The sequence below is a fragment of the Phaethon aethereus genome (assembly GCF_964289735.1).
Source record: "Phaethon aethereus genome assembly, chromosome: 1".
In the NCBI taxonomy this organism is placed as follows: domain Eukaryota; kingdom Metazoa; phylum Chordata; class Aves; order Phaethontiformes; family Phaethontidae; genus Phaethon; species Phaethon aethereus.
In genome coordinates, this window is record NC_138575.1 from 91,123,079 (window position 1) to 91,147,413 (window position 24,335).

The 24,335-nt window shown below is 42.8% G+C and overlaps 1 protein-coding gene across 1 annotated transcript; it reads right to left on the reverse strand.

The window, feature by feature from the left end:
- Positions 1 to 493: 493 nt before the first annotated feature.
- CHD1L (chromodomain helicase DNA binding protein 1 like) lies at positions 494 to 24,273 on the reverse strand (the record flags this gene model as incomplete). The annotated part of the gene is made up of 23 exons (XM_082014403.1): positions 494 to 682; positions 1,386 to 1,494; positions 1,748 to 1,862; positions 2,122 to 2,192; positions 2,956 to 3,054; positions 4,124 to 4,332; positions 5,071 to 5,234; positions 5,600 to 5,745; positions 7,083 to 7,245; positions 8,351 to 8,504; positions 8,947 to 9,061; positions 10,627 to 10,737; positions 11,842 to 11,915; positions 13,342 to 13,438; positions 13,896 to 13,988; positions 15,044 to 15,199; positions 15,538 to 15,700; positions 16,982 to 17,063; positions 19,133 to 19,164; positions 20,629 to 20,743; positions 21,941 to 22,047; positions 22,806 to 22,918; positions 24,177 to 24,273. 23 exons carry the CDS (start codon positions 24,271 to 24,273, stop codon positions 604 to 606), a joined length of 2,664 nt encoding a protein of 887 aa, XP_081870529.1. The 3' UTR covers positions 494 to 603.
- Positions 24,274 to 24,335: the final 62 nt, after the last annotated feature.

Below are 24,335 nucleotides of genomic sequence, written 5' to 3' on the forward strand. Positions count from 1 at the left end.
TGCCAAGAATACTGGTCAGGATTTTGCTAGATTGTAAGCATGTGATTATGTGGGTAAATTTTATATTTGAACAAATGCAAGTCAAATGGACTTCTAGGGCACTGGAACAATATAAACATATACTATGTGGTAGTCACGTGGTGTTATTAATACAGACAGCTTCCTTTCCACTGAGACGTCTATGTGGGCATGTACACAGATCCCCAGGTAACCACTAAAAAGCTGACTGAAAAGAAGTATAGTGAGACAAGGGATGAAATTTGAAGGGGGAAAAAAACGTATGTCCAAACAATACTGTATTCCAACTTAATGTAAGGGATAACAACTGACCACCAGTGAAAGTTTAATTTTCCATTTCCAAAACAGATCTGGGATTGAGCCAACATCCGTATCCAAAGACTCTTTGAACTTTGAAGCACTCCTATTCCTCTCCAGAGCCACTGACAGTATGTAAATGTTCCGGCCAATAAAGGCTGAGAGATACAAGGGCGAATAATGTCTGCGTAAGCCATGTTTCTGAAGTGGATTCATACAGATGGTCTGCGTGATGTTGAAAAGATCCTTGACTTTTTGTGCACGTTTCTCAGTGAAATTACTGCATCTTCATGGCTTTGAGACTGTCATTGAAGATGAATACAGTTGTGAAGCAGAGGAAGAGCCTTTATTCCTAGGGAAGTAGTATCTAATAAAAAGTGTCAAGGAAATGCTGTCAAGTGTCAAGGAATACCAAACAACATGTCCACTAAAAGATTTACCAAGGCAGGAGGCAGAATGCTCTGAATACTATTGTCTTTGTTTCTGGTTTTCAGTTTCACAGAATTGCCGACAGTGGCAGTGTAGCAAATGCATGCCTTTCTGGAGAAGTGACAAAACACAGCCTCCTTGTAAACCTCCGTTTCCTTTCCTGGAAGGTGAAAGCAATGAGCTGTTCTGTTACAAGAGCCTGTCCTAACACACACCAACTACACCATGTTCAGCCAAGGAAGCAAGTTATCACTTGCATGGAACATTGTAATGTTTTTTTTTTTCACATCCTCGCTTTTGCTACTGAGTCACTTCCGTTATTCTGAAATTCCAGTCATCTCCCCCACAGAGTTGGCATATACAGGTAAGTTGATGGCTGTCAACAGAAGACCAGCATCTACTTCCAACAAATTCTGACAAGCATACTGAATCACACTGATCTGCCATTATCACCTAAGATGGTAAGTCCTCACTGTGGAATGAGTACCTGGATGACAGCAAAATCAGATAAGCCCAAGTTTTTAGCTGGACTGTGGCATCTGTGCCTTGCCCTGTTTCCTTGCTTTGCATCTGCCAAGATATTTAGGGAATCATGTCAATATTATATTGTGAACCAAATAAAACATACTCCAAAAGGATACATAAGAGTGGGGATACCCCGTGTTGCCAAATATTTTCGGATGAGCCGCTCGGTGCCGTACCAGTTGAAACCTTTTGTTGCATACCCGATACGTGGAAGATGCACTGTTGCTGAGAAGGAGGGAATAGGGAGCGTACACTCTTTAGGACAAGATACATGTATAGAAAGCAATCTAGACAAAGATTTCAAGCTACCCAACAAGAACAGAAGAAATACTTTAGAAAACAACATATCTTCCATGTATGTATGTATCTCACTCTTACTTCACTTCAGAAAAAACGTACAGGAGAGGTGGAAATTGGTTATCATCTTTAGGAGCATCACACGTATAAGGATTCACTGTTCTACTGCACAAACACTTACCATTCCGTTTCTTGGCAGCTAAATAAATCTTCTTCAGGCCCTTTTCCAAAGCAGACAGCTTAATGCCAGACAAGTTGTTTGACCGATCCCGGTGCTGAGCTACAATCAAGGCCAACTAAGGAGAAAACATACAAAAAAAAAAATGAAGTGTAGTCTATATACAGCACTAAGAGACACAGTGATAGCTGCAGGAAAACTGCACTACTATCAGCTATATTAAATGAGAAAAAGATCTCCTTTTCTCTAATGTTTAACTGCAACTTATGTATGTTCAGTATTCAGTGCCATTATTATTGGAAAAAGATGTAATGTTCATGTCACACAGCGTCAAAAGCATGTGGACAAGAGCAATACAAGGAGTTTCTCATTCTCACCAAGTCTTGTCCTTTTTTCCTGGATTGTTTATCATCAATGGGGAATAGCAGGGTTCCTCCTAACTTTAGGTCTGTCCAGAAAACAAGAACAGAACAATAACAAAGAAATCAGTCCTGAAGAGTCAATGGTGAGTCAATGCAGCAATGATTTCACTGTCACATTCGCGTTTTTCTCCTTAACTGTCTTTATTGCCTCATGATGGTTTTGTCAGTCAGTCCCTTTGCCCAGGGAAGCAAGACAGACATCACCCTTCCAAGACACACACTCCCCCACCTACACCCCCTGACCAGTTAAAGATCACAAATGGAAAGAGAAACACTGGAACAAGAAGAAAGCATCTCCTAGGAAATTACAAAAAATAACAGGTCCACCTTAGAGCAAGGTGTGCATTCCTCAGCAGCTGCAGGTAGCTCAAAACTGCTAATACATGCTCAGGAGAAGATTAGTGCTTGAAGGAAACCAAAGGCTCAACTGAGTACTGCCTGAGGTGGCTTACATCCTTCTTAAAAGCGCTTTGACAGAAGATGCAGGGCTCTGTCTTATATAGTGAAAAACATCCTGTGGGTAATGAACAAGTTCAGTTTTTTTCTTTTTTCTTTTATGATTTGCAGCATGGATGGGAATGACCAACCCCTATGCAGAGTTCTCACACTCCAAACAAGTCAAGTCAAAGCACCTGCTGTGTTACTACTTTCAGAGATAGGGATGCATATACCTAGAGAAAGAGGAAAACACATGAGTCTCAAGGTATCCAGGCACCTCACTCCTGCAACATCAGTGGGATTTAAGCTCTTTCAAGTACCTTGGCCTAAGGTCATGTTTTAATCTCTTACCTTTCATCATTCCTGCCATCTCATATATTTTCCTTGGCTGATCAGAACGAGCCTCCAGAGCTGTAAATAAACCACCCCTTCCCCAGCGGCCGGAGTCATCTAGAATGAAATGACAAGTTAGAATCCTTTTAGAAAGTGAGGTTGAAGACCACCCCTGCAGGAAAGGGACCTACTCTGTACAAACGCAACGTATTACTATCAAAAACAGACATAGGAACCACACATGAACTGAAGTCAACCAGTACTCAAAGGACCATCCTAGAGAATAAAACTCAGGCTGTGAGAAAAACAAACTTGTCACAGTTCCCTGAAAAAGTCTGCAGGAAGAATTCCTTCTTACTGTCCTCTGAGGATGCTCAAACAAGCACTAGCCATAGCACTGAGCATATAAACCTCTTGGTATCCCCAAGTATATGCATATAGGTGCATAGAGCATGCACCTAGTATGTCCCCAGATTTGTGCCTTGGGCTTTCCACAACTAGGTGTTTGTTATTTGCAGGCTTTCACTCTTACTTGGTATTTCCACTTTAAACATAAGTTTTTGTACTGAGTTTAACATAATCCAAAGCAGATTATAATGTTCTACTATAGCCTTGGTCAGAGAGCAGCTCCAACACTGAATCAGGAGGAACTATAATGTAAATTTCTCTCCCTCAGCTTTAGTATCTTAACAGAGCTCCTTAAATTAGGAGACTAGCCTAGAGCCTCTGTACTGTCAGTGTTAAGACAAGCACTGAGAGAGAAACTTTGACCTCAGCCTCTGGAAGTGCCTGTCTGTCTCTGCTGAGTGTATAAAGGAGATGATTTTCAATATCTCAGTTCAATCCCTGAGCTTCCAATGGATGAACAAAAGGCCCTGCTCTTAAGGAGAAACTGTCCCCACTTGGCCACAGACATAAAATTTCAAGCCATACAGGCACCTTTCAAGAGGCTTGCCCATAAACCCAGAGAGGGGATGAAAAGACCCGTGCACACCTTGCTAGTACTTGTGTGGGTTATACATGGTGAAGTAGAGTTTGTATTGCCTCTGCATCACTGAAGATTAAGTCAAACTCAAATCCAAGTTATTTCAGTCTGTGTGGGAATTAGAAACCATTGAGCTAGTAGGGACAATTCAGCCCCCTTGTCCACCTCACCCAACAACATTCCTGTTGTCGTAAGTCCCACCTAGGCAGTGGACGATGATAGCATCCTCCTCTTCTGCTTTGGGGTGGGTGACATCTCCCATGACGTACTTGATACAGTTCAGGTCTGCAGCTTCGTAATCTAAATCCACATTCAGCCCAGCCTCATCCTCCTCAAACTCCTCCTCAGAGTCACTTTCCTCTGAAGGAAGGCAGGTAGATGTGTAATGATTTGCCTCCCACCAGGCCATCCTGAAACAAAACATGAGAAGAAAATCAGAAAATCAAAGATGAGAGGTACACATCTGGTTTTAAATCATTGCAGTGAAACACAGGAGACCCAGACCTGCATTTCCTCTGCTCCTCTCCCCTATTTTAGGCCAGAACAAAGTTTACCACAGTTGTTATCTGTGATACAAAGCACCACATGCCAGTGTGATAAGCCAATTGCAGGCACGGAAAAACCAAGCATAGGACAAAGGGCAAGGAGCTACTTAGAGTGATGGAACAGAAGAACATCTAGGAAACAAGGAGGAGAAAGTTAAGACACATGCCAGAGAGTCACAGATGTCAGACCAATACATAGGGGCCAACTGTGACACTTCAGAAAGCTTCTCCCAAAAGCTCACTGTACCTTCAGATACGGCATTTTTATTCAGGCCACTCTCTATGAATTAAATTAGATGTGAAGTCAGGCAGAGTATTCAGGGGAAAAGAACCCTTGCTAGGGGTTCAAAGGCATTTTTCCACCTTCACATCCCTACGTTATGCAGTTTGAGCACACACAGAGAAACATCCTGATGTGTGAAGCTAGCCCTCTCAGTGAGGGTGACCTGCAGCCATTTTGTCATCTTCTTCTCCCCTCAAGCCCAGCCCCACCTCCCAGAGTGGATACAGAGCACAACTTCTTTTCATTAGTCAGACACACGTTTCTAGAGTATAGTTTAACAGACATCAGCTTATAAGTAGCAGACGCAGTACAAACCATACTTTTTCTTGTGTTCTGCCTCTGCTTTTGCCGCCTTCTTTTCCTCCATGAGCCTTGCTCTCTTTGCTGCTGCTTCTTGGCGCTTCTTCCTCCTAGCCTCCAGCTCCTCTACAGTCAACAAGTGCTTCCTCCTGGTTGACTGTTCCCGAAGGCCTGTGAGAAGGGCCTAGAGAAAGAAAGAAGTATCATGGAAACAAAGTGCTCATCTTAAAGCCATGTCTGGTGCCCACCTTAATCTACACTCCCTTTTCCATTTGTCTACTTGTTCACAGGTCTTAAATCATCAGATCCCAATTGTCACATAGCATGTGGTTTTGTTTATATTAGCGCCCTGCACATCATATCTCTGATTTGTTATCAGAACTGACGAATTGTCAAGCCCTCAGATTTAAGAGCCAACTTTACTACACTGACATCCAAATATTTTAACATGCCTTCTGCAAGCTGTAGGTAAAGAGAGAAAACTGTCAGCCTCATTTTCGACAAGCAAATGAAAGAGCATCATGTGCCTTTTCATGTCATTTGTCTTACACTTGCTTTGTTCCGGAGAGCTCTCCCTTCCTTACTGGTCTCTTCAGTCAAGGCTTTCTGAAGATCCAAAAGCTGATCAAATGCTTTTTTGTCTTCTCTGCTGGGTTCTTTTGAATAATCTTTGCCTTCATACACGTACATGTGATCTTTAAGAAATAATTAAAAGGTGTAAAAAGGAACTGAAAGCCACTAACGCCTAAAGTGTAGAGTGACATCAGAAGAAATTTGGCTTCTCTGCAACACTGTTCTACCCTCAGCAGAAAAAGACGTTCACTCTCATAATTTTTTTGTATGACCAGTGTCAGCATCATGTAGAAACAACAGAATCAAGATTTGCTTCCTCAGGCAAAAGCTTTTCATTTAAATCATTTATACCGGCAAAGAACCTTTTTTCCTATTTTGGTCAATTAACTATTTTAAGTTGTGGCCCCATCACTTTTCTCTTTGGTCATTCCATCTCTGCCAGTAGCAAAGTCATTTAGCTGTGCTACCTAGTTACAGGCAACTCTTTTAAATATACAGCACACTTCTTTTGAGCTCCCAAGCAAAAAAAAAAAAAAAAAGCACAGAACTCTGGCAACCCAGAGTCACTGCTCATCAGGTGAGCTATCTTCCCGATAACTATTACACAGTGTGCTACCACTGCTCCTCTTTAAGTTACCAACAGAAAATACCACTCTCTGCTAAGTCTCAGCAAATAATTACTAGTTGCCAGCAACTGCTACAGGACAGACAATACCTAACCTACAGGGCCATATTTCTGCTTCAGTTAGAGATACATATTTAAGTGCTACTGTGTACTCAAAACAGAAAGTCAGTCTTTCTCACTATGACATTAAAAGAGGTGAAGTATCCTGAGAATTTATTCTTATATAGTATGGAGCTATGAAAAACTAACCACAATCGTGTGACATTTCGACTGGAAGACAGAGTACTCAAGACAGAGTAGGTTTGTTCTAGTTGTTTAGACTCCATGACTCTGCATTTCTTATCTCACATTTGGCAATTTTTTTAATGTCATTTCAACTTGTGATTTTTGTGTTTGGAGATAAATACAAAACACCTGCAATACAGCCTTTCCTTAAGCCACTGGTATATCTCAAAAACTGCAGATCTATCTTAATGGTTCTATGTGGGGAAAACAGCAGCTGCAATTTGAATATTTCCCCTTTTCTCACGAATTTCATCTGAGGTTTCAAAATATTTGAAGCACATGAAGGAATTCAGCCCCCCAGCCACCAAAATTGGTCAAGTATTGTTACCACTATCTTGCAAATAGGCAAATAAGGACATGAAAAGAAGAAAAAGACCAATAAAGGCTCAGAAATAAAGTCTGTGGATAGGTCACAAACAAAATCCAAGTCACTTAATTACAAGTCCACTTTTCTTCTTGCTACCTGAAAATTGCCACCCTGGCTGCGAGCCCTTCTCTACCAGCACCCGAGTGTCATGTGTTTCATAGGTATTTAGATTCTTAACTTACTCTCTGTATCCTCCTCTTCACTCCCTTCGTGTGGCAGCACAAGGTCCATCACCCACTTCCCTTCTTTTGTCTCTCCAAGGATGTTTTCGAGCTCCACATCCTGTATAGTACTCCCCTCAGAGGAGAGCAATTTATCCAAGCCGAATTTCAAGATTTCACTCAGCTTTAACAAAGAGAAGGGAAGTTCAGTATTAATTATCTCCTAATTCCATGTCAATTCCAGTGTCTCAAGCTTCTCGGGCTTAAAGGCAAAGGATGTACAAGTGGAGAAATCTAAGCCTCAATGTTACCTGTCAAAATAGTTATGCTTTAACGTGCTTAGTTCTCCCAATACCTGATAGGACTGGCCCCTACAACGTATCTCCCTCAAACATAACTCATCCAGACTTGAACACTCATTTTTCTTCATGGCTAAATGACAAAACAGCATTGTGCTGACTGCATTCAAGCAGCTTTCTTCATAGCCAGAAAGACCAGGCTTGTTTTTGCCCCAAACTCCTTTAAAACAAAAGCTTAAATACCACAAAAATCCATGGGGAGAAAAATAGCAGCATGGAATTTCCTATGGGCTCAGTTCCACTTCTCCCATGGAAACTATAATTGCTGAGATACATGCTGACAGGGCAGGGAGGGGAGGCAGCAGGGGAAAGGATACACCAACACTGATTCGAAACCCCTCCCAGTTTTAGCTGCACACAGGGGATATATTCCCCTAGATGTCACTTGCTTGAGGTTTTCAACCCAAGTTCTTAGCACAAACCTCAGCTTTCAGGTCAGAATTATAAATCTTGCCCTGACTCCTGAGACACTATATTTGCCAAGTGGTGAACAGAAGGTTGACTGAGTTTCAGACTAGCAATCAAAAGCTGACTAAGTACTTATCATCAGCTCTCTCTGTGAGAGAAAAGCACCAGAGACAGATAAGTTCTAGAAACAATGAGTCAGCTTCCACTTTAGATCTACTATAATGAAAAATAAACAATAAAACAAGGAGAGGTTCTGCCTTCCCCTTTTCTTCAAGAAAACACACCCTTTTTCAACAATGGATGCACTTCAAAATTGTAAAAACTGTATTCAAACATCAGATCTTGTCTGGACCTGGGATGTCATTTTCATTCCTAAGACATGCAAAAGCTGTCGTGTCAATGCACATCGCCCCCAAAACATCAATGTTTGGCTAGGTTCACATCAGACATAAATATAGAAACACTCTGAGACATTTCTGAAGACCTTACTGGAGTCAAATTGAGGATATAGCTCTATTTTACCTGTAACTCTGCTGCTCCCTGAGGCTTGGGCGCTCCCAGAGCAAACTGACCCCCTTCTACAATGGCATTTGTCAGCCGCAGCTTAGAAGCAGCTCTTCGGTAGATTATTTCTTCAACTGTATCTCGCCCGACCAAGCGGATAATTTTTACAGGCCTTGAAAAGTTTAAGAAAATTCTTGTTATTTTTCTTTTTTGAGGTGCACTGAAGCTGTTTCCTTGCATGGAGCACTATCCCCTCACCTACTCCTTTGGTAGGGAAAAGGCAGCAAGAACAAAATCAACAAAAATAATCAGCAGAAATGTAATGCTGATACAATTGCTTCTTGACACAGGAGAAATGTTCACTGCAAAAGTACAGGCAAACCTCCAGATTCCCCCTCCTACTACAAACTTAGAAAGCTCCCACCCTAGACACATGACGAGGACAAGACTGCATGAGGCTGCAACAGAAAAACAAAGACATAAAATCATCTCTGCTCTCCTCCTTTGATCTTCAGTCTGTTGTACTTCAACCTTCCATTGCCTATGGATAGGGAAAGCAATACTGAGAGACCAAAAGAGTCAGCAACCAAACCAGAAGAAGCAAGATTTCTCACTTGTGCTGCCCAATCCGGTGAGCTCTTGCTATTGCTTGCAAGTCATTTTGCGGGTTAAAATCGCTATCAGTAAAAATAACTGTATCTGCTGCTGTCAGGTTCATGCCAACTCCACCTACAAACAAAGAAGTTCACAAAATACATCACCAGCAGAAATAAAGGAGAAGCTGGAGAATTTATGCTATGCAAAGTTCTGTCAGATCTGATCAACTGTATCTAATTCAATCCATCTCTCAACCCCAAATGTGAGTCTCATAAGGATCTACAAAGATGAGTAAACCTTGCATTTCCAATATCCAGCTTTCTGCAACAGCCCAAAACCAAGCTGTACTGTGCAATGTAGTCAAAAAAGATAGGGTGAAAGTGAACCAATGCAAAGGGGACTGGTTGTCAAGACTGATGAACACAGACATATTCCTCAGCTGGCAGGCAGATTAACCCAGCCAGGACTGGCTTCACTGAGGCTACAAGGGACTGCCCAACTCATGACTTAGGTGCAGCACAGAAGCAACAAGTAAATATACTGCTGAAACAGTGGAAAATACCAGGTCCAACTACACAATAACCAGAGCCTAGGTATTTATATGACTTAAAAATTTTTGAAGTTAGAGTTTGGGCTCTCATGGAATGAAAAGAAAAATACAGTCATTATATATTTTTTTATACCCACTATTGTGACTACATACTGTAGTTAGAGGGAGGAGCCTGCTGCCTTACATTTCTTCCAGCTCATGCCAAGCACCTCTTCACAGTAATCAGAAGATCCCTGCAAGCAGAGACAGTCATGCACCTGAAAATCTCTGTCCATAACAATGATGGAAATACTGTTAGCACACCCATTCCCAGCTGAATACAAGATGCTTTGGCCAGACATAGCAAGGTGCAGTAAAAACCCAACTCTTAAGTCCAGCTGACATGGGCAGGGAGACTTCAGGCACTGTGGTGAGAGACACACTTATTCCTTCAGTCTATCTACGCCCCTCAATGCACTGCAGTATCATTGGAGCCGGGCTCATCCAGGAAAGTCTGACCAGAAGCCCAAAGGAAAACTTAGTTCAAGTTTGATGCTTGAGATCAAGCAGTGAGGATCCCTCCTCTGGAGACAAGCAGAAGCCTGCCTCTGCACTTGCTTGAATAGAGAGACAGGGAAACTTGAAACCGTGTGGAAGACACAGATCTCCCTGAGGACCAAAGAGGGGAAGAAGCACAGATGGCAGTCCCATGGTGTTCTTTGCAGCCTGCAGGGTGGTAAAAGGCTCTCATTTGAGTCTGTCTGCCAGCTAGAGAGCATGTCCATGTTCAGCAAACTTGAGAAGCAATTCCACCAGCTTACCTAAAGGAAGTCTGTTCCCACCTAAATAGTACTTGCAGAAATAAAATGCTAGTGAGATTCCTTAAGATCAACCTGGCATAAGGACAGGCATTATGGGACTTGGAATAAAAAAGTAACTCAAGTGGCTGCAATATGAAAAGTATCTTGGCATCAGATGCCGAAAGGAAAGCACAGAAACCAGATGTCCTAGTTGAGAGACCCAAGTTCAGGATGCGTCTTGTCTCCCTCAAAAATCCCCCACACGAACAGGCTCTGCAGGATTCAAAACTCCCTGATACCTTACCAGAGAGAGCAAAAGAAGAGTGCAGAAACAAGATGGGTTGTTTGTCTCTCCTTTCCTTACTTACCTGCTCTGGTGCTCAGCAGGAAGATAAAGATGGGCTGTTGACCAAAGTTCTTAATGGCAAGGTGTCTCTCTTCACCCCTAACAGAACCATCCAGCCGCTCGTAGCTGTAGCCTTTTCAAACAAGCAACATATATGTTTCTGAAATTTTGTCTATGCTCTCACCCTCTTATCTCATTCTCTATTGTCTCACTACTGTACTGAATCTTTTTATGCCAAATCCTCCTGCCTTGACTCTCGTTTTATTGCTTTCAACTCCTTCATTCTTTCCCAGTTAAACCTCGTATAAACTGAAGCAGTAACCCTGACTTCCAGATTGACTGTCGGCAAAGGGTAATTTAGCTGAGTCTGAAAGCAGAGACTCTTGGCATTTAATTTACTGCTTAGAAACACAACAGGAAAATTTAGAGCCAAAGTAAAAGAGTGTTAGCACAGTCCCATTTCAGATTATGCTGTGCTGGCTGTTGGCCCCACAGAACAGGCCAACAACCATTGGATCCCCCTTATGCAAACTCCCATAGCCTTCAATGTGTGCTTTCCTGTGAGCAAGCAGTATGGGATATGGCACTACGTTTGGCTTTATCCTGTGTTATTAGTTGTCCAAAACCATAAACACCAAACAAAAGCCTCTTTCATGGGAAATCCTAAGTAGGCATGGAGCCATGTGGATTGAAACAAAAGAGAATGTCCCAAGAACACTTTGCTAACCTTGCTAAAAATGGTCTGATCCAACCTGCCCTCGCAGACATGTTGGGGCCCCACTGCCAACAACTCTTTTAATCAAAAATTAATTTCCTGGAATGTGGCCTGATTTACATTTTGTGCTGGACAAACTGAATGTAGAGCAAGCCTGTTGCCTTCAGTGCAATTACTTCAGGACTCAGGTACATAATGAAACATTGCTACCCTGCCATCTGTTCGCTCCATTTTATTGCAGAACCAAAGCTGAAACTACTTTGAAGAACAACATTTTCCAGTTGTTCTGGAAGTGCCAGTGCCCAGTTCATTTCAAGCAGGTGGTAGCACAGCAAAGAACTGAACTCAAGACCCTCCAACTCATAGCGCCACTGCAACAATATGGTTTCTATCTACTAAGCAGCAATAAATACCCATCACGGTCCCTCCTCCATCCCAGGCAGATCAACCAAAATCAGAGGAACAGTATATGGCAGAGATCATTAGGATAAGCCCTCTGCTGCCAAAGTGTGCAGAACATACCTCTATAGTCCATGTAGTCTTGCAGGATATCAAGCAGTTGAGTCATCTGAGAAAAGAGCAAGACACGGTGGCCACTGGAAGAAGAACGCGAAACACCATGATCCTCGACATGCCATGACAGCATTTCAGAGTGGTAGAGGCGTTAAAATAGCTTAACTAGTCACTGTTACATAGCAAGGCCTCATCACCTCTGTGCACTAAGCTTCACAGAGTCATGGCTCATTCTCTCACCACATCTTCAGCCCGACATCCAGATGCAACCAGTCAGCCTCATCTGCCATCATCGGTTACCGTGTCTAGAGTGTGGAGTCACAAGGCTGTGGCACAGCTCTGCTGCTGGGCAGATGCAGACTGGTGAGGATCCAAAGAAGCCTGTCTAAAAGGATCCTCAGCTTCAACCTAGCATCACAAGGTCTTACTCACCGCATAACCTGCCACACCAGACTGCTCTCAAATCGCATGCTACAAAGTATCTTAAATGCTGGGAAAATGTAATATCAGCATCTTGGTGACAGTAGAGCATTTCCTCCTCCAGCAAATGACTCTCAAAGATTAAATTCTGCCTGTATAAGTGAGAAATCTACTCTCCTCCCTCACAGCTCTAGCCCTCAGTCATCTTTTTAAATCAGACTTCACTGTAGAGCAGAACATAGGCATTTTCAAGTCCAGAATTTGCACAGGGCTAGTCCTGTGGCAAAAACATTCAAGGGAGAGGCACCCACTCACAAGGTGCTATACAGCAGAAAAGCAAAGACCTCCACAATCACATCAGAACTTCCCAAGGTCTGTTGAAGCTCTGTCCTTCGGAAGTAGTTGAAGGGAAACTGCAGCCCAATTAAGAAAGAAGCTAGAATTTGTGTCATGCAGGAGGCACTGCTTCACAGACTGCACAAGAATGCAAACCACAGTTTGATTTGTCTCCCATCTGAGAGCTGGAGGTAAATATCCAAGGTTCTTGGGTTCCAGATTCTGAAGTCACTAGAGCCCACCACCAGGAATTCTGAATGCCATTCCCAAAGCTGAAGTTTCTGCTTATTTGTGGGGTTTGGTCCAGTCAAATTTCTTTTTCACATTTACTGGGCATTCTGCCTTCTGGGCTAACACAGGCATGGTAGCACAAAGGAACTCAACTGATGCACTGGAAGCTACTCTTAGAAAACCCACAGTCAAACCAGATATGCTGAATACCATGTCAGATGGTTATTCTCCCAGGTTCCCAAATATAGCAAATATGATAATATGCGAGAGAGTTAGTGAAGTGTTTTAAGAAATGTTTAAAGGGAAGCTACAAAGATCTTTGAGATTCCTCTGCTATCTCTAATGCAGCTCCTTATACTGACATTACTTCTTTCAGGTAGTCAGTAACCTCCAATAAATATGTGCTTGCATTATGATGAATATCTGCTCAATCTATGGCTGAATAAGCTAGTTTGCCTTCCCAGTTTACCTCTTCTCCCTATGTCAACCCCACCCTATCTTTCTCACCCCAACATGACATACCCAGCATACAAGAATGAAAGGAGTTTATCCAACAAACACAGCTTGCCACTGGCTTCAACAATATGATCTCCAATCTCAAAGGGTTCTGGCTCAACACCTGGAACAGAAGGGAGTTTTAGAAGCAGACTTAGTACTATGCAAGTAACAACTCAATGGCCAACCTCAGTGTGTCTGCACTGCCAACGATCACCAGGCAGACCCCCATGATGCTTGCTTGAGAAGTGATGATCTTTGTCTCTAAAGAACACCCTCAAGTAGTTCACAAAGCATTGTGGTTTCATTGTTTAGGTGACAGTAGATGCATTGATGAGAAAACAAGCTGAGAGCTGCAGTAAGAAACTCATACTTCACGCAGTCCCCTACTTTATTCCTCATTATTGATGAGCTGTCACATGTTGGAACTAGTCACAAACTAACAGCTGGTTCTGTCAAGTATGACATTGCTTATTACTTGCTGCTTCTAAGCATTACACTGCCAAGCAATAGTAGAAAACCATTGTGTAAATCAAGAAACTTATTTCTTTCTATTTCAAGAGAGAGGAGTGTCTTCTTACCATTGAAAAGATATGGGTGAGCAACACACTTCCGAAGCTGAATTAAGACATTCTGAAGTGTAACCTTCCTTCCTGTTTCACTTTCAAATGCGTCTGGAACAAAGAGCACAGAAAAGCAACTGAGCAGAAAAGCCCACACTCCACCAGTGGGTGTGACTAGGAATGTCTGCACACCAAGTGCTGCTATGCAGTGCTTCAGCAGTGGAGTATCTCTCTCTGCATATCACATCTGCATTTGTAATTTCCATTTCAAGACTAATACATCTATTTTTATGGACCAAACAAAATTTCCCTCATATTTTTTGAACAAACCTTTAGAAAAAGGCCCTGATGTAATACAGCAGAGTCAAGACCTACTGGGCAACCACGAAGTTAAGAAGGGTTGCACATTTGTGAGCAGAAAAAGAAGATACGTGCACATATGCTGACTTTAGAAGAACAAGGTTCAGCCTGACTGGTGATGCACAAGTGTCATTGGCTCCTTGATGCACAGGCATTAAGTCTAGAAGAACAAAGGGTCTCCATCCCCCCAGTTTTACTTTCCCTACAACACATAAGCCATATGATGTGGTATGCATAGATGGAAGAATTCAGAGAGAAGCAAATACTTTCTCTCTCATATCTCAGGATGCTTTGTTACAGTTAGTTTGTATGTGAAGTGACAAGGAGTGAGCTATTATGGTAAGTCTGTGGCTGCATTGTCTATATGGCCCTATGGTTTCCTGAGAAACTCATACCTACATCCAGCACATTTAAATTTGCTGTATGTACTACTACTGGAAAATTTGTAGAGAACCACAGATCCAAAATTTCCTGTACCACCCTTTTGTCTGAATACAAAACCATGGGATAGGAGCAGGCTTACCTGATGGTAAGTATTTTTAATTACAGGATGGTCCAAAGCAGAATCCTGAAGCTGACCCTCCCCAGCTCTGCAAAAGCTCAGCTCTAGATTCATATGTCTCTTACCTAAGCACAAGCTAAAATCACAAATCAAGCAGCCCAAAGCACTGAATTTGGCATGTTCATTCTATGTGTATTCTGCAGCCCGAAGGACCTTCTCTTTCATTGCAACAGAGCATGGATTTACAAAAGGAATTAATTTTCATTTTTGAAATTAGCTGATAGAGTTCAAATCCCTCAGTTACCTAGATGTTTTGTCAAAATGGCCTTGTAGTACTTCCTTTGCAGAGCTGACATGCCATGATACAGAACCACTTCCACCTTCTTTGGCAGCTCTGCAGCCACCTCAGACTTGACTCTTCGAAGCAAAAATGGCTGCAGAAGATTGTGCAATTCTTTGGCTAAGCAGAGGCAGGGGAAAAAAAAGAGGAGATTACTGCATTAAATGTAAGGAATTTATACAGTATTTTCACAACTATACATTCAAAATAAACTTATAAGGAACTTTACATCTATTAGTGAAATGAGACAAGCCCAATTTTACAAACAGAGAAACCAAAACATAGCTGCATACTTTAAATACACAAGAGCTACATTAAGGTAAGTAATCATTACTTCTAGGGGCTTTGTTTTAAAGCTAATCAGCATTAAAAATGAGCAAGTAAAGGGGACACATGTCTGCTTCCTAGTCAAGATAACAGCTTGTTCTGATTCACATACAACATTGCTTATTACTGACCAGGCTCACTCTCCTTTTCAATCTTTTGGTAATACTTAACAAACTCTTTCACTTGTTCCCTGGGAAAGATGTCAGGCTCAATAAGGCTGAGTAAGGAGTACAGTTCCTGGAGGCTGTTCTGGATTGGAGTGCCTGAGAGTAGCAGGCTGAAACCTACTGAGAACTGAAAATTAACAAAATTATTAGGAGAAACTATCTGGAATGAAAAGTTACTAATATACAACTCCACCCTCACCACTCTTAAGCTTAACTTAAAGATAACAGGTGGCACAGAGCTGCCCACAGAACGCTGCAAATGTCTGCCAAAACCATCCAACATAAGGTATGGTGTAACAGTCAAACAGCTCCACCAAACTGACTAGGATGGTACCAATGCAAAGACGACAGTGTAAGCAAAATAAGAACGAAGTGCAAAACTGACACCGTTAAAATTCTCAGATCCATGCACTCTACAGTCCAATACTGCATACTCAGTGTTAGGAAATGACAAATGACTGCAAAATGCGCTTGGAATAGGGCCGTGAAATGAAGTGCAAAAGACTACGTTCCATTTCTATTTGCTGGCTAACTGACAAACACAGCAACATTATCTGGTCCAAGTTGCTTACAGGAATCCCTGTAAAGAGACTTGGGGAATATGGTTACCTTTGAAAAAATACAAGTCTTCTCTCAAGTTTGGTAATAGAAAATACATTAGAAAGAGAGCTAATGTAAATCATACCTATTTCTCTGTCACTACAACCAAAGCTCCTGAAATACAGACATCATGAACAACATGTTCAGACGATATAAGACTTTCAGGAATTTAATAAAAAAATTGTTTTTCAAGGTTCTGTAATTCATTGTTGCTGATGCCAGCCCAGATCTAATGCCCATGTTTCACTGCCATGACAAGAAGTGTAGCCTTCACTCAGGCATTCACTGTATTCTGGCAGGGTGCTTTGAAAGCTGGAACAATCCTATTTATTTCAATAAAAAAGGGTGGCTCCATTAAGTGGGACAATGGAAGTCAATAGTTCATGACTCGAGGTCCCATGAATTAGGCAAGGGTTCTTTCACCCTTCCAGAGCTGGAGATAGCCTCTTTGTCGCTTTATATTGTCTTAGGTCAGCCAGACTTCTACCTCTTCAGAGGCACAGCTGTGGTTCAGCCCTATGTCTGGCTGCTTTACATTTTTCGGTCTCTCAAATTGCTCCAACACGTCAAGCCCAAACATGAATCAGATCGAGATAAGCTCCAAATACTGCCCACCTCCATGCAAAGCCAACAAGATAGGCCTTTGTCTGCCACTAAATATGGGAATACGTTCACCAACTCTGATGGAAACTGGTTGTGGCCCAGAGCTTAATAAATAACAAAAAAACCTCAGGGGAATAGAAAATCTGTATGCTACACTGAAGAGAAAAAAAGCTTTAGACACTAAAAGATGGATGAGTTATTTTACCTCAGAAAGTGTCTTGTAAAGCAGAGAACTTTGATTTTTCAGTCTGTGAGCTTCATCTACAACCAAGGCAGCCCAGTTAAAGCTGAAAAAACAGCATTTTCAGTTAGGGGCACAGAATTTGTTCTTGTCAGTACAAAAAGACTGAAATAACTGGTGATTCTGCTTGGCTGAACTTGAGATGGTCCTACTCCATGAACCACAAGCAAACATCACAAGCAGGGTGGGAGGAATTCACAAGTACTGGTTTTCAAGAGCTAATGCAGTTTCTCAACTACAGCCTGGATGGGTTTTTCTGAAATCAAAACTAAGTAAATTCACTTGAATTTGTTGCTTCTCTCTTCCACCTCCATTTCTATGGGGAAAATGACATAAGCACAAGTTAGTCAAGGAGGTCTACAATTTGGAAAAAAAGAGACATGAAACTAGGCCTTTGCACTTGTGCAAAACTATGATCAGGTAGTGATGGCAGAGTGATTACAAGCCTTTTGCTAATCACCCAAAACAGCAGCTTCAGCTTGTTCTGGGCTTGATACAGCTGTATGCAGTGTCTCATCAAGTAGGCTGCAGAATCACTGGTGACCTAGTAGATCCACTAGGCTTAATACAAACTCCAGATTTTTTCAACCCTCAGTGTTTTTGCCTGCTTACCATTAGGGTTTCAACTCCCACATCACAGAGTGAATTCCACATACTCAAGTCTGGCTGATGGTTAGGCAGGGAAGGGAAAGCATGACCCTCCAGCTTTTCTTACCCACACGCTTCTCTTCCCAGTGAAATACAAGGGCTGGAATCACAGGGACCTATATTCTACCCACACCTCTTCTGTGTCCTGTGATTCCCCTCTTTGCTATTTAAGAGTGGCTCGCCACTGCCAGGACAGTGAAATGTCATTATTCTTACTCTACAAGCTCAGCAACTGAATCTCTCCACATTACATTAGAACACGGCTCTTGCTCAGCTCATGTGAGTTGTTATGCTGCTTGTAAGGAATGGCGGTGGTAAGACGTCCGATAACTCTGACTCACCTTTACAAAGTGCTCCAAGTGCTCCTACACAGGACAAGTTACAAATTACTAGCAGCCACTTTTTTCAGAAGAAATAATAGAGGGCAAAAAAGCCCTTGAGTGACATGGCTTTGAGGTTATGTGCTAGCCTTAGAAGTAGGAAATTGCACAGGAGGAGACATTTCTGTGATACTAGGGCTAGTTACTTGCTCTCCTTGGGTACTACATCCCAGGCCTAAGTTGCAAAATAAACAGAACCATATGCAGCAGTGCAGGTCATGATATGACACTGTAAGGACAGTAGGGCCATAACTACTTTTCATAAGGCCTGGCTTCTACCATGATGCATTCATCCAGTACAACCTTGTGCTTCCACCAGTGGCCAAGGACAGGTGCTTTGCAGAAAGACAACAGGGTACCCACAGTGGGCTTGCCTAGTTCTGGGAGATCCAAAATTGTGTCAGTAGGGGCCACTGGGTTTCTGCTCCTACAAAGATCCTGAGTGATTCATGATATCTGGTTGCCCCCAACATCTGTCACAGCACTTAGCACTATTGCAAGGCATTGATGCTATTATTAAAAAACATGAAAATTCCTCCCCATTTCAACCATAGGCTTCTGTAAAATCCTGCATGGCCGTGACAATACCTCCTACAGGCTGAACTTCAGCTGTATAATCAGTCTTGCTAGAAAGCATAATGCTCCATAAAGTCTCCACAATCCTGACTGGTGGCAGAAAGCAATAAGCTTCAGGATATGGTATTAGCACATGATCACCATAGTACAATGCAGGTCAATTTCATCAAATTTTGCATCTAATACCTTCCTAATCTGAAACTTTTTAAGATCTCCTCTGTTCTAAATATCAACCTTCCAGACTGATATTTAATGTACTCAAATAAGCCACTATTTAACATAATATTTTGAGTTAAGTGGCTTGAAAACTTGGAAAAAGTTCATGTACATCGTAGCTGACATTAAGGATTCTTCACTTAAAGTTGGTAAAGGCAATGCTCTAATCACAAGCGAACAACATCCTTGGCTCTTGTGAAACAAGCATGGGATCTCACATGCAAACAAACATACACTTAAGAAATCGCTGACAGACATGCAGAATTAAATGTGAAAAAATTAAAACCAGACTCACAATTTTAGAAATGCTGCGTCTTTCAGACATATCTGCAATGAAAAGAAATGAACCTTTAAGACACAGAATATCTTTTTGTCTACTTGCAAACTATGGTGGAATGGAGGGGAGTGGAATGAAGCGACCTGTTACCCAAAGAAAGTAACATGACAACTATTGTAACCACAAGCTGTTGTGATCCTACATTTTAACTCTTGCCTGGCAAAACACCAGCAGTAGAACCTCAAAGAATTAATGGAAATTTACACACACCATAAATGCTCTTCACCCCTGTAAAGTTTTTCGTATCTTTCTCACTCAGTAAGAAATACTATGTGCCTTCAGCACCACAATCTTTTTCACTCTAACCAAACCTATGCTTCAGTGGATTAATCTAAAATATTACAATGACCTGACAGTATCCTAAAGTGTAGACATTGCTTGCCCAACTTCAGATTCAGAGGAAAAGAAATCAGGTCACTCACAAGAAATCCTTAACACAGAATTTTATCATCAAAAGCAACAGAGACAAGACAAATCCTAGCTAAGTGAATATCTCAACACAGTTGATCGCTTTCTTGGACTTGCTTCAGTATGAGCACCTCCATTTATGACATAAAGGACAAGGGTTATCACTGCTACCCACTCTCGCTTGTGCAACGTGGAAAAAGATTCAGGTTCAGAGTGGTCAGCACAGATCACACAGCTCCCAGAAAGAAGAGACAGTAAAATACTTGGAGAGGGAAAGCAAAAGGGCAAGGGCAAAGGGAGATCAGAGTTGGGGGGAGCTGTAAGAGATAATCATCTAACTTCAAGTTGATGTGTTTGTTAAGAGAATGTTAAAATAAAATCAAAGTGCTGATATGAAGTAACACCTCAGCGGGATAGACTCATAAGAGAAAAATAAGGGCTTTTTCCCCACTCCAGAAAACTAAGCACCAGATCATGCAAAATCCAAAGTAGTGACCAAGGAAGCAACCCTGTTCTGGTTGTTTCCATTTACAGCAGGTCAGGACTTTCTCAGGAGAGCTCTGATCAGATTCAATTGTAACAGGAACCTCACCATTTTGCAGTCCAGAAATGAGAGTTTTGTGTCTGAGGAGGACATGCTGAAGAGGGTACAAAAAAGGCAGACTCATTCTAAGTGTTCTTGCATTGCCTGATTAGTAGAATCTTAGTAAGCATCACATGTATACACTTATAATAAATGTTAAAGGTCTGTAAGGCACAACACAAAGACAGTGCAGCACCATTTAGCGTTAGTTAAGCATAGACGTGTCTGTTTTCTTTACTCAAGGTGTGATATAGCTATGCGGTAAAACTGGGGTTAAAGTAGATTATCTTAACACCAGAACTGCAGCAACTTAGCAGCTGGTGAATGGGTTACAGAGTAGAAGGTCATTGAGGCAGGTCAGAGGTGAATACAGAGAACATGGCATGAGCTGGGTGGTACAGGGGAATGGAAAAGGAGAGGAAAAACTTGAGCCCTCCCTTCAAGTGACAAAGACATCGTGTACCTCATATGTTGTCAAAAGCGCACGGAAGTGAGACTGCTCTTTCAGGTTCTGCTGCAGTTTGGGTCGTTCCTCCTTGCTGCCTATGTACGTCACAAAGGAAAGACCTGGAGCAAATCTATTGTCAAGAGAAAGGTAGAGGGAAAAAAACAGTGAGCCAAGCTGTGTCTTTCATGTGTTTATGACCCTGGAGCCCATTACCAAACATAGCTACTGCACAGATAATGAGAACCTCCTACCCAAACACCCTGTCCTACTGTGAGATGTGGCTGGATCTCAGCTTCTGAATCTAACCCCTTCCTGATTAATTTGCCTCTCAGGTTGGCACCTCAGCTGCTGGTTCTGGTTTGAACAACTCCCAAATAAACTGTGTTTTCCTAGGCTCAAAGTCCAAGGCAGATGATTGAAAACCAGTCTCATGGCCCATCTGCCATTCTGAACAGAAAAAGCTCATGAGAAGCAGGTGAATGAATACGGTTTGCCGGGTTGGGACCAATGAATTGGCCTAAATCATGCTAAAATAAAGGCAAACAATGTCTGCAGCAAACAGGTCCAAGTCAGGGCCTCAAAAATCTATCCTCTTAGTCAAAAAGCAGATAAAAACAGTTCCATGGAGGAAGAGTTGGGACAACAAAATTCTTCCTCATTTAATCCCACCACTGATATTTGCCTACTGTCCCTCCTGATCTATGAAGGGATGCACTTTCCCCCAACTATTCCAACTGCAAGTCTATCCAAATCAGGCCAGCTCACTTCAGGACGTAACCTTCAGATGCCAAGAGACAGCACTGCCCTACAGCAACACAGAGAGTCTTCTGTCCTAATCTTTAACTTTCTGGCCTCCCTCTTAAAAGAAATGTTTGGGCTCCAGCTTAAAAATATATATATTCCAGGCACAGCAAATGTGCCATCAGCACATTCACTGCACCCCAGTGAAGACAGGCTGCATGCACAGATGTAATGTATTTTGCATGCATGTATGAGCATGCCAAGAAAGATACTATTCAACTTGGGTCTTACCTTTCATCACACAGAATCCTGGCTGTCTTCAGCAGATTCTGCCTAAGAGAGTCTGAGCATGGAAGGTTACAAAATAATAAAAAGCGAGGAGCTAGTGGGCCATTTGTACTGAAAGTCAGACAATACTGTAAGTTGGATGAACTCATGTATACCACAGCATTGTAAAGACTACACATTAAGTGCAAGTGGCGTTTGCATTGATTTGTAGTTTCAGTAGCTTCCCTTTTTACTTTTTTTTTTTCCTTTTGAAAGGACAAAAACGGTTGGACTGAGCCAGACAACTGTTGAAACTTACCTCTCCAGTTCCTCCTTCCAGTTGTTCAGAATGGACAAAGGACAAAGTATCAGAAATCTCTCTCTGTTCGTTAATTTTTTTGTCAAATAAAGAAGTAGAGAAATCGTCTAGAAGGCAAGGAAAATTTTTTTTTTAATAATAAAGGGTTAAATCAAATAGCCCAAACCTGCACAAATAGTCTACCTTTTAAGCTTTCCAGCTGGTTCCCGCAGGTTCTCTAGCACAAAGCAGAGCTAATGTCAGGTGAGATCCACCATCAATGACAAAAAAGGTTAGGTCCCAAAACGTGACCTTGATATCTGGAGCCCCTTTCCAAAGGCCTTTCTCCACAGTCACAAAAAAGATGATCTACATCGCTTTCAAAAACGACCAGTTTGTTATTTAACACCCATTGAATACCACCAGCTGAACCAAAGCACATTCATTTTCCAACAAAACTGAAACCCATTTAAAAACTTAACAAAAAAAAAAAAGCACCACTGAAAAATTTACGCCTGTAAATTTAATCCACATGTTGACAAACCCAGAAATCATCTTCCTGCAGGTACATCAAAACATCATCCTCTCTGTACTGGCTGTGTATTGTCCCTTCAAATCTGCGCACTATGAACTACACATTCAGATGTCTGTGTAAAATGACCACTCATCTTTTTACAAAACTCTGAAACCTTTTGGAGTGTCACTCAGGACCTAACAGAGGTTTTAAGTGATTAAGGAATAAAAGAAACAATGAATTCTCTCTTTTGAGTATGGGCTTCAGGGTGGGGCTGCTAAACTGACCAATCATTAGGGTGATTTTCTTTTCATTCCGCAGAAACATTGGGATAAATTAGGCAAAGATCACTTTCCAGAAGAAGAAACACACCTGACAAGTCTTCCCAAGACCCATCTCATCACCCAGGATACAGCCACGCTGGACTTCGTAGCATTGCACCAGCCAGTTTACACCTTCTATTTGATAGGGACGAAGCTTAATGCCTGGGAATAGAAGCAATTTGGAATGTTTACACAGTCATCCAATGCACTCTATACACAGTTAGACCTTGAAACCACCAGAAACGGGTCCTGCACCACCAGGCCATCCAAACAACTGCCTTGCAGGAAAAGCACAACAGTTGTCAGCAAAACTAGTTTACGCTGCCAAAGAGCAGAAACACCAGTGATACAGCAAACCCATTAAATTAAGACATATTCAGGAACTTGTACACACAAAAATGCCCCGAGTCATTACAATAGCCTGTACCAGGGACCTAATCTGATAATTAAGCTGCTACTTTGCACTCCTAAAAGATGGCTTGATTTTCAGCTCCAGCCACTTTTTTAAATATGTAAGTACTACATGCAGGGACACTCTTCAGGCTACCGAAAATGTCTGCAACACTCTACTACTGTATAATAATAATTTCTCAACAAGATGTTTTCCAGCTTTCCTATGCTTAAGCTAGGACAGACCCCAAGTAGGTCACTGTAGTTACTAGCACCCATTGCAATCCTTATTATGAGGCATAGTATAGCGAAAACACAAAACAAGCCAAGTAGGAGCTCTCAAGATCTTTCCTGGTACCTGGGCTCAAGCGCTGCGCGTTGTTCATAACCTTGCGCCATGGCTGCCCTCTCCTCCGCGGGGAAACGCACATGTTGAGCCGCCCACAGTAAAACAGAAACCCGGCCTAGCACCGGGATTGAAATACGGGCTCCCCGCAGCTCGGGGGAAACCTGTAAGCAGGCTGGACAGCCCAGGCGCTCCCCTTCAATGTCCACCCTTCAGGCAGCGCTTTAAACCATTCACGCTCAACACCGACCCACTTGGGAGGCCGATGAACGTTGCCCTGCTGACCCGCTCACGCAGCGCTGAGCTGCCCGAGGCCGAGACACCGGGGGCGGGAAAAGCAGGGCTCAGGCAGCCGAGCCCCGGAAGAGCCCGACCGAAGCAGGCGGGGAAGGTCTGCATGGAGCGGCGAGCGCGGCAGCAACACCATCCTCCGCAGCAGCTGTGGCTCACTTTTGCAGGCCCGGGAGCCACCTTTATTTACACCTTCCTTTATTTCAGGCCTGGCGGTTGTTACCACAGAGCACAGACGCTTACCGCTGCACGGCACCAGGCAGCCGCAGGGCCGCTCCACCGCCTCCCGCCACCCCCTCAAACCAACCCCCCAACGCGCGTTACCGCTCCCTCACCGCCCCTTCCCCCCTGGCAGCCCGGGGCCTGGCCGGCTACCGGCGGCGGCTTGCTGACCTGTCAGGCCCCACCGGTAAATGTCCGCCTCCTCCACGCCCAGAGCCCCCGCCCGGGCGGTGGCGGCGCGGCGAAGCGCCTGGAAGAAGCGGGACATGGGGGGTGGCGGAGAGGCCCAGCTCACCCCGGTCTGTCAGGCGCGGCTCCCGCCGCTCCCCC